The following is an 11,256-nucleotide window of genomic DNA, read 5'->3' on the forward strand; positions in this document are numbered from 1 at the left end:
TGGCAGGGTGAGAGCCTGAAGATCCCCAGTGCTCAGTGTAGCTCCTGTACTGGTGAGTGGTGGCAGCCCAGCCTGGGCCGACACACTATGTGTGGGCCAGGTAGTCACCTAGACCCCAGAGGGTGCCTGAGGCTTTGCCTGCCTTGCACACTAGTCAGGGAGGCAGAGCCCAGACTCATGGGGCTTCCCGAAGATGTCCGGAGCTCAGCCCAGCCCAGGCAGACACACTATGAGTATGGCGGGTAGAAACTGAGACCCTAGAGGGTGCCCGAGGTTTCGCCTGCCTTGCATGCTGGTCAGGGAGGCAGAGCCCAGACTCACCAGACTTCCCAGTGATGTCCAGGGTTCAGCCCAGAGGGTGCCCGAGGTTTCGCCTGCCTTGCACGCTGGTCAGGGAGGCAGAGGCCAGGCTGACTGGGCTTCCTGAAGATGTCCGTGGTTCAGCCCAGCCTGGGGCGACTGTGTGTATATTTTAAATGTAAATGTACTCTAAAAAATCTGAAAAGACACATCTCAAACTTTAATTTTAGGAGATTAGCTTTAGGTTGGAGGAGTACAGCTCAGTGGACGAGCGTGTGCTTAGCATTTAGGAGGCCCTTGATTCAATTCTCAGCAGCGTATGCATGCAGTACACACACGCACACTCACACACACAGTTTACCCGGAGGGAAGGGGAAGAGTCAGGCTAATGGTTACATTGCCTTTTTTTTCTTCTGCAATTTTTACCTTTTTCCCCACAGTAAACATGTATAGTTGTATTATACTTAATATTTACGATAGAAATGAGTTTTGTTTATACTTCAGATGTAAGCACAATATGTTCGGTGGAAAAATTTTCTAAATACTCTAATATACTCTAATTTTCCTGTCAAAAACTTCAAGATCCCTACCTTTTAAAAGTGAAGATGCCTCATTTCTAATTCCTTCCTGCTTGCATCCGTAGCCTCCCCTCACTGTTGCATGCCTGTAATCTGCTCTGTCTTGCACCATTGGACTTCTTAGATAAATGTCAATGCTTTAAATATTTTTGTATTGTTTTAAGCATCCACATTTATGGGGACATTGGGAATAGTCATACTTTTTAACTAATATATCCCTGTTTTTATTGATCCTTTATTCACTTCAAAGGTAGGTATACAGGCTGTACCATTTCTGGTAATGTAAAGAGGCAATTTCATGTTTCATGTAATTTTCTGAGGCATTTTAGAGAATCTTTGTTTTTGTTTTTGTTTTTGTTTTGAGGCAGGGTCTCACTGTGTGGTGCAGGCTGGCCTTGAACTCACAGCAGTCCTCCTGCCTCAGCCTCCCCAGTGTTGGAATTACAGGCGTGAGCCACCATGCCTGGCTAGAGTCTTAATACATAATGCAGTTTTAGAAAAAACTTGTTTTGTTGCAAATTTTGTTAATGTGCAGGAAACATTTATTTCAGTATGAGATAATTCAGTGATATTAATAGTCTCTTTAGGAATCAGCACTAAACTTTAGAGCAGAACATCAGTAAGACTTGTGACGGTGCAAATGTTCTGTATCCTTTGTCCAGAACGGTAGCCGTAAGACTCACGTGGTGTTGACCATTTGATCTGTGGATAGTGTGAGGAAAAAACTGAATTATTTCATGTAATTTTAATTGAATGTACTGGAAAGAACAGGTTGAGAAAATGTCCTTTGACATTTTTCTCTGTGCTCTTTGGCACATGCAAAACTAGGGGTATGTTTCTGAATTTCCTAGAACCTTGGCAGTGACCCATAAAAATGTTTTCTGTTTTGTAATCTACCGTAGTTACAAAAGCTATAACTAATATAGTTATGATAGTCTTTTCTTTACTATGTTTTCTAGGATGTGTAAAAATAGGTAGTGATTCCTGGTATATAATGATAAGAGACTAACATTCATTATTTTTTGCATGCTTTTTTTTTTTCCAGAGATGGAAAATAATGTCCTGCAAGATGAGGATTGAGCAACTGAAACAAACAATATGTAAAGGAAATGAAGAAATGAAGAAAAGTAAGTAATTTGCCTCTCTTACTCTGGCCCTAATAAAGGCTTCCTATGGCATTTCCTGGGATTGAAACACTAGAGGCCACTTGAGGAGAAAAAGAGTGGGAACAAGTGACTTGGAAAGGGTTATGATAAGCTGAGCTTCCTTATCTGAAATGCTTGGAACAGGCTTGTTTCAGATTTTGAGTTTCTTGGGATTTTGCAGTATTTGCATATACATCAATGAGATATAGGATCCACATCTAAAAACAGAATTCATTTTTGCTTTATATACATTTTCAATGCATAGTCTAGAGATCATCGTATATAATATTTTCAGCATACCTCTACTTTGTGCCCTGTTACATGAGGTTAAGTATGGAATTTTTCGCTTCTGACGTGATTTTGGCACTCAGGAAGTTGGATTTGGGGGCATTTTGGGTTTCAGATTTTCCTGTCAGTGATGGTCAACCTGGACTTGCCTGCCTTTCTACTGGAAAACATTTATATAAAGAATTTACATCAACATAAGATTATGGATACCTTCAGTAATCTGCTGCCTTCTTGGAAATATTAAGGGGTCTGGGGATATAGCTCAGTGGCACAGTGCCTGCCTGGCAAGCGTGAGGTCCTGAGTTTGATTTCTGGTTCCAAAAAAAAAGAAAACATGATAGAAGGGCTGGGGATGAGCTCAAGGGGTAGAGCTCATGCTTTGTGTGAATGAAGTCCTTAGTCCGATCCCCAGCATGACTAAATAAAACTATTAAGAAATATTTGCTCTCCTTTGCCTTGGCTAATAGGAAGTGCAGAGTCTTAACTTGGTATACTTGATCAACTCAAAATAATCACCAGTTTATGCCAGGAGCACAGAATACTGGCTTTCCCCCTTATTGACTCTCCTACATGTTTTAATCTGTACTGATTTTGTATTACATTTGAACACTTTATATGATTGTCAAAATTTGAGTCCTCTGAGAAATCTTACATCTAAGGATGTAAGCATGTATTTCTGAAAACAGTGTTAAGGTTTTGAGTGAGTCATCTTTGTGCCTCATGAATCCTTTTCTTGTCTTCAGATGCAATGGAATGTTATTCAGAGCTTCCTTTGACAGTGTTTGTGCTCAGGAGGTCCTTGAGTAGAGTTGCTGTGGATGAAAAGCTAGTGAAACAGGGCAGCATGGTGCACAGACGCTCAGCACTGCGGGCAGCCTGTGGTCACTGAGCTCTGCTTGCCTTCTCCATAAGCTTGGGTTCAGTAGCAGGATAGAACCTTCCTAGTTAATGTTGGTTTCATCCTCCTTGATGTTCAGACCAAGCTTTGCCCCAGGCATCTGCAAAGTGTCTCCAAGTACAGAATGTACTGAGCATGTACATCTCTCTGATGAACAAGTTTAAAGCTCCAACCAGTTCTTTTTTTACAAGTTTCTAATCCCCAAAGCAAAAAATTCCAACCACATAAAAAACATGGACCCTGCATGTAACAAGGTGGTTTATACCTGTAATCTCAGCAGTCTAGGAGGCTGAGGCAGGGGGATCACAAATTCAAGTCCAACCTGGGCAGTTTGGCAACTTGGTCAGACCTATCCACCCCTTCTCTCTTTATTTTGTTGTTTTGAGGCAGGGTCTCATTGTGTACTCCAGACTGGCCTTGAGCTCACTATGTAGCCTAGGCTGGCCTTGAATTCATGGTGATCCTCCTGCCTCAGCCTCCTAAATGCTAGTATTGTAGGTATATGCCACCACGCTTGGCCTGGACCTTGTCTTTAACACATAAAAAAAGGGGGCTGGGGATTTAGCTCAGTGGCAAAAGCGCCTGCCTGGCAAGCGCAAGGTTGTGAGTTCGGTTCCCGGTACCAGAGAAAAACAAACAAACAAACAAAAAACACATAAAAAAAGGTTGGAGATATAACTTGGTGCAAAGGCCTTGGGTTGAATCCTCAGTACCAAATTACCTGCCCCCCTCCTAAAATAAAACCAAAAATTATGGCCTTAAGGTAGTGGACTGTGTAACAGAGATTTCTGTCCCTAGTAAATCATCATTCACCTGGTGATCTTTTTATGGTCTAAAAAATCCTGGGCTCAACCCTAGACTTAGATGAATTATCACAGTTTGAATGGCTTGCCATGTTTAGGGAAAAGGTTTCTGCATGCTTATTCTGGATTTCTGTATTTGTGTGGGTCATACTGAGGCTCCAACACAGGCCTCACACATGCTAGGCAAGTGCATACCCCCCAGGCTACACCTGTTACCCTGTACTTCTTTGGTAATGACTGGAACAGTTTGCAGAGTGGCTGGGTGTGCTGGCCTCATTTTGAGCAGTGCTCCTCAGCATGGCTCTGATGGGCTGTCAGGGTTGGGAGCTGGTGTTCTCTAGGAGGTCAGTGAAGTCTTGTTCCCATGTTTTGGACCACACTGGCGCAATATTGCAAAGAATTATAAAGCAGTGGATTTCAGAGGTGATGCCAGTACTCTGTGAAACTGTTGTTGAAGTAGTATTTGTTCAGATAATGAGTGTGAATTACAAACTGTAGAGCCTAATGAATTCCTTTTCCAGTGTCTTTTGGCTTAGTTTCATGATACAGTATAATGCAGGTGCATTATATGGCCTAGATAGGGAAGTTAGGTTATATGCAGTTGTGGGGTTGAATTAGTTATTGATCTCAGAGCTACTTATCCAGAGAAGCAAGATCAGATTATCATAATAGCATGAGACATTTTGACATTTTGGGGGAGATGGCAGGGAGAGGATAACTCTGAGTTCTAAGCCAGCACTGGTTGCAGTTAGGGTGACTGTGGTGATTTCTTGCCATGAGGGGTGAGGTGTGATACTAGATTTGAAACTGTGCTAAAAGCTATGCTGATGCAGGACCATGGCTGGACAGATTGATGTGAGCGCCTATGAAGAGCTCAGTGGAGGGGCTGGGGATTTAGCTCAGCGGCAAAAGTGCCTGCCTGGCAAGCGCAAGGTCGTGAGTTCGGTTCCCGGTACCGGAGAAAAACCAAAAAAAAAAAAAGAAGAGCTCAGTGGAGATTGTGAAAAAGAACGAGCTCCCGGAAAGTAATATAGAACCAAGCCCCTTATGATAGAACCAAGAGACATTCACATTGAGCAGGGACAGTGAAGAGATGCATCTGAGGAGAAACAGCTCTGAGAAACCTCAGGCCTATACCTAAGGTCCTCAGGAAGAGGGCTGTCGGGTGCTTCCCTGGGTTATATGCTGGTCTGGTGGGACCTGGCCTGAGGAGCTAAGAACTCTGTACCATAGGAGAAGGCTGAGCATGGCATAAGAGTGCTGAGGAGCAGTGCTGGGCTGTGCTTATGGGAGGGCGTTTGCTGAGTGAGAAACATCAGGAACATAGGGGCAAGTAGAGCAGAGCCCCCCAGAGTTGTCAGTGTGAGCACAGCATTGTGGAGGTGAATGTCTGGGGATGATGGCTGCTTTAGTTTCCCTTCCTGTCCAAGTGCTTTTTTCTTGTGGGAAGAATCCAAGCGGGGAGTAACTGAGCATGCAGCATGAGGTCTGCACGGGGAGCTATGAGACACCAGGTTGGGGTAACCTGTATCTGAGAATAGCTGAGTGTTGGCTGTCAAGTGAAAGAAGGCCTGAATACCTAGAGCTGAATCAAGCTGGAGACATGAATGGCAGCTGAATGGTGACTAGGGTGTTGATAAATGTAGGCAAAGCCTTGGTGGAAAGGATTTGGGAGGGCAGCTAGTGGACAGCGAACAGCTCAGAAATAAGGGTGAAATTGGGAAGGTGGCTTATGTACCATTTGGAAGTTTTTCTGGAAAAGCTATGAACTTGGTTTTGAACTTGAGTATGCAATTCCTGGATTTCTGTCTGAGAGTATGCAATGTGTTGTTACTCCAGTGAAGCAAAAGCTTCAGCCCTGTGGCCCATGCAGGTCTTAGGATCCAGAACCTGAAAGAGCTCCACAAATGGACCTAAGTCTGCCAGGGTGCATGAGTACCCACCCTCTCCTGTTGTATGAATGGGCTTCTATTTTCCCTGTAGCATGTTGTGTGTTTGTGTTTGAACAGCTGTGCGTATACTGCTCTGCCTCTGCCAGGGGCTGCTGTACTCCTGACTTCAGAGCTCTGGGGCTGTTCTGCTGTCTGTTCTCCTGGTGTGGCATTATTCCTGGGTCCCCTGATTCTAAAGGCATGTCTGAGAGGTTTCTAAGGAAAATCAGATTACCAGTTTTTCAAACTGGAGTTCTGCCCATTGTGACTGTTTTTGGGTATCAGGTGCTTCCCATGCTAACCTTGAATCTGGTCATTACTGAGTGGCTCATTGCAGTAATAATTACGAATGGAGACCCACGATCCTGTTAGCAGTGATCTTTGCTTTATGTGTAATATCTTCTTGAACTAATTTGTGGGATCTTCATGTTGTGAACAGTAGTGGGTTCTACTGAGGTTTTGCTTTCAGCTTAAATTGCAAGGGAAACATGCAGTGCTTGTGGGGTGTGGCTGCGCACTACGTGGAAACTATTTGCAGAGGTAATTGTTGGGTATGATTTATGTATCTTAGATTCGGAAGGTCTTCTCAAAACCAGGGAAAAGAACCAGAAGCTTCACAGCCGAGCACAACGGCATCAAGAGAAAAAGGAAAAAATTCAGAGGCACAATCGCAAACTTAGTGACCTGGTAGAAAAAAAAACTCTTGACTTACGAAGTCATTACGAGCGTCTCGCAGACCTCCGGCGATCCCACATACTAGAGCTCACCTCTGTCATCTTCCCAATTGAAGAATTAAAGACCGTTGTGAGGTACAGTATGAAAGGCTTTTGACCCTAGGTGTGTCACTAACGCCCTTATTGGGCCTCACTCTAGTGTCACTGGTTTTCCTGGTTGTGAAACTTGAATCTTATCTGTTTTAGCAAACTGTATGCTGCACAGCATGGGCAAGAGGGCAGGCCCCTGTGTATGCTGTCCCTGAGCTCCTGGGTGACACACTGAGTCACACCCCTGGTTTGCAAACACGTAGTGGCTTGTGTTGGTTTTGTTCTCAGCCAGGCTGTTCTATTAGTTGTGTGCTATGAGGCACATTCTTTTACCTCAGTCTGTTTCATCATCTGTTAAATGGGGATTGAAAAATACTACTTCCTTCACCGTGAAATCGTGAGCTAACGTGGCTGAAACACCTAATGCTCGGGACCTCGTGGTTGGTGGGCACCACATGCTGCCCTGGTCTTTTGCTGGTAAATGGCATTGATTACTGCTGTTGAGACTGCCCCCCCCCACCCGCCCCGGCCACAGACACACTGGAGATTGAACTGAGGGACTTCACACTGAGCTACAGCTCCCCACCCGTTCTTATTTTGAGATAGTCTTACAAAATCATGAAGTTACCCAGGCTGGGCTTGAATCCAGATCCTCCTCTCAGAGTTGGGATGACAGGCGGCATATGCCACCATGCCCAGCTTATAATACCCTCTTGGTGCTGTTGTGGATCAGCGGATTTAGAAATCACCACCAAAGGCTTTCGTGGTCTCATAACCCGCCGGGCTGTTGGAGTGTGGAGGGTTTGGTCTCTCTTAGCTTTCTCCTTTCCAGCCCTTGGGTTGGATCTAATGGTGAACTCCTGCTTGCTTGTAGTTCAATCTGGTTTTTTGTCTCTTTCCATAATTGGCTGCCTAAAAACCAAATGTTTTGATTTTCTGCTTCCACCTTGAAAATCTGCTGACTCTTGCCAAATAGTTTGTCATTAATAAGAATTAGCAAATACAAAAGCAAACAAAAAGGCAAGATTTAAAATACAGCAGAATGGAAAGTTCTAAATTTTGGATTTTGGATCAGTGAAAAAAAGTTGGATTATTCAAAAATGGGTGTAAAGACAGCCGGCCACACCTTGGAGAGGGTAAAGGTAGTGAAACAGAAACATGCCAAATTTAGTTCTGGTAGGTCACTTATATCAATATTAAAATACATTACAGGAGAAAAAGACAAAAGTGCTGTTGCAGATTTAGGAGCCCAACAACTGAATGTGCTGTGTGATCCTGGTTTGGATTCTAGACCCACAGAAGGACATCAGCAGGACAATTGGAGTGACATACTTGACATACTTGTTCTGTAGAAGAGTTAATAGTATCACAGCAGTGTTGATTACTTGTTTTTGATATTTGTATTTTTCTGTGTTGATAATTGGGAGAAATTTGGTGAAGTAAATGTAGGAAAACTTTATAATTTATGTAACTTTTCTGTAGAGCTGACATCCTTTTCAAAAGAAAACATGTATATACATACAGTCATGTGCCACATCACTTTCCAGTCAGCAACAGACCACATACATAATGGTGGCTCTGTAAGACCCTTACCTAGTGACATTCTGCCTGTTGTGGGTTGTGTGTGCACTTTCTGTGATGTTCGCACAGTCGTGAACTTGCCTGATAATGCATTATCAGAATGAATGCCCTTTTAGTGATGTATGACTATCTAGTATGTATATACTAGGAAAGAAAATGAGAAAACTTGCCCTTCTGTGCTAGCACCATTTTATAATCATTTTCTAAAGCAGTGCTTTTGAAATTAGCACTGTAAGATTTCCTGTTCATTTTCATTTCTGTAAACTTTCTTGGCTAGAAGAAGACAGGTAAAAGGACAGCTCAGAGTTGACCACAGGGCCCAGCATTAAGTTACTATGGTATCTTGGCAGAGAGGGAGAAAACGTGAAGAACCATTTGCCTTGAGAAAGGCGCATAGGCCCTCTCTCGGCTGCCTGCATCCTACCAACTTGTCCGGCTCTGTCTCCTGGCACTGTGTGTGCGTCTGACTCACCAGCCACACAGGACATCTCTTGCCCACACACCATGTTCTTTCGCCTCAGTCACTTGTATCCATGATGGCTTTTCATGGTGGATTTCTGTTCTGCTGTTTTGGGCAATAGGCCTTTGAGACCTGTTTAGAGTCAAGAGCACCTTCATAATAATACTGACACATTTTTTCTTTTTCACTGTGCTCACATTTGCATTAGTGGCTCAGAAGCCATGGCAGAGACATCTGGCACCTGTGTGTATTACCCCAATTTGAGGCAGGAACACCAAGCTGCAGTGATTGTCATTATGGATTACTACACATTTGCAGTCCCTCCCCCCAAAAAAGCTACTTTTGCTTAAGAATTTCCCTGAAGAAACAGTAAAAATGAGTCATTTTTCAGTTTTTTCAGACACAGTCTCAATATGTAGTTCAGGCTGGCCTTGTAGTTCAGGGCTGTGTAGCCCTGGCTGGCCTCAAACTCATGGCAGTCTTCCTGCCTCAGTCTCTCAGAATGCTGGGATCACAGGCGTGCACCACCATGCCCAGCTTACCATCAAATTTGGACCCTGGAGCATGCATCCAAATGCACTGTGGAATGAGGGGAGTGGGCAGGAAGCACTGTTGCCGCACACTGAGGCATGGAGCTTGATGCGCAAAGTGCTGGACTGAGCTGCAAGCTGAATTTGCTGCTGTTCGTATGGGCACTATTTTCATTTGAAAGGAGACTGATAGAGTTTAACTTGATCCTTTGAAAACTTAAGAGTTTTTCATTGAAATCTATGTTAACATGTTATTTACTGTTACTTTTTAATTATTTAAATTTTTCTCAGTTTTAATTTCTGATGCAGCAAATGGTTTGATGATATAAGCAAGCTTCACTTGGGATCCTGAAATACTCCAATCATGTAAAAGAATGTGGAAACCGAATACGTTGAGGTGCTGCTACCTTGGGCTCTACCTTGGGCTCATTGTGCCCTCTTCTTCACATTTGTGGGGGCTTCCTGCCGAGGCCAGTTCGCGCTTCATCTTTGGTAGAAATCATGCACCTCCGTATCTTAGTTAAGTTCCCCTGCTCAGGGGCAACTTTGTGTTGCTCTGCCACGTATGAGAAGTATAATTCCTGCTCGCTTACTAACAGTGCCTATTCGGGGTGTTGTTGTAATGTGTGTGACCTGAGTGCTGTGGGAGCTGAGGCAGAAGAGCAAACATTCAAGCCCAGCATGGGGAAGTTGGTGACTTAGGGAGGCCACATCTTAAAATGAAAACAAGTAAGGGCTGAGATCAGTTCAGTGTGAAGGCCATGACTTCAGGTCCCAGGACAGCAAAACACAAACAATAAAGTCTGTCTCTGAAACATGAATGCATTTCTCACTTCCAGAGACCCTGCAGATGGGTCTGCAGAGAGCGAGAGCACCATGACGTCCAGCACTGTGAGCAAGCTTGCTGAAGCCCGGAGGACAACCTACCTTTCAGGACGGTGGGTCTGGGACGACCACAACGGCGACACCAGCATTAGCATCACGGGGCCCTGGATCAGCCTGCCAAACAATGGGGACTACTCCGCCTACTACAACTGGGTGGAAGAGAAGAAGACAACACAGGGGCCTGGTAAGAAGCAAGATACTTGAAAGTTGCATGTATGTATTAAGATAAACTGTAGGTATCGAAATCACCAACTTTAAAGTGAACAGCTCAGTGGCATTCTATATTGGAAATGTGCAGCTGTCAAAAGCGGTCGTCACTAGGACTGAACGCATGTGGCGTGAAGGTGTGGCAGAGGCCCAGGTGACTCCACAGACAAGCAGAGCCGTGACTCCACAGCCTTTCTCTGGCTTCTTTCACAGGGTTACATTGTGGCAAGTATTAGTTGTCTGTTGGTTTTTGTCTATCTGTTCATCACTTGATGGACTGAAAACATACATGTTTTTATTTTTTTTATTTTTTTTTATTTTTTGAGGGTTGGGGTTGAGACAGGGTCTAGCTATGTAGTTCAGGCTGGCCTTGAACTCACTGTGTAGCCCTGGCTGGCCTTAAACTTTGGCGATCTTCCTGCCTCAATTTCTGGAGTGCTGAGATTGTAGGTGTGTACCATTGTGCCTGGCTGAAACATATTTTTAGGTATTTCACCTTTGGGGGTTAATATTTGTCTTGGTTACTCTTCTCTCGTTGCTGAGACAAAATACCCAATGCCCAAAATGAAGGAAGGAAAGGTTTATTCTAGGTCATTTTTTTTGGTTTTTCTCTGGTACTGGGAACCGAACTCACGACCCTGTGCTTGCCAGGCAGGCGCTTTGCCGCTGAGCTAAATCCCCAGCCCCTAAGGAAAGGTTTATTTAGCTCACAATTTGTGGAGGTTTCAGTCTATACTTGGCTGGCTCTGAGGCAGAAGATAGCAAAGCAACAAGAGCAAAGGGGGATTGGTGGCCAAACAGCAAACAGTCAGAGCAAAAAGGGGGAATGGCTGTAAGCAGCCTCTTTGTCTCCCTTACGTTGTAAACAGGCTAACCCCACCTAAGG

The 11,256-nt window shown here is 44.2% G+C and overlaps 1 protein-coding gene across 1 annotated transcript in view; it reads left to right on the forward strand.

Moving 5' to 3' along the window:
* Window positions 1–11,256, forward strand: part of Atg14 (autophagy related 14) — a 74,196-nt gene that overhangs the window by 43,335 nt on the left and 19,605 nt on the right. The window contains exons 4-6 of the mRNA XM_013521995.1: window positions 1,924–2,005; window positions 6,515–6,752; window positions 10,118–10,347. Of these exons, the coding sequence (XP_013377449.1) occupies window positions 1,924–2,005; window positions 6,515–6,752; window positions 10,118–10,347 (550 nt within the window). The remainder of the gene's footprint in view (window positions 1–1,923; window positions 2,006–6,514; window positions 6,753–10,117; window positions 10,348–11,256) is intronic.

The sequence above is a fragment of the Chinchilla lanigera genome, unplaced genomic scaffold, assembly GCF_000276665.1.
Source record: "Chinchilla lanigera isolate Chin_1 unplaced genomic scaffold, ChiLan1.0 scaffold00065, whole genome shotgun sequence".
Lineage (NCBI taxonomy): Eukaryota > Metazoa > Chordata > Mammalia > Rodentia > Chinchillidae > Chinchilla > Chinchilla lanigera.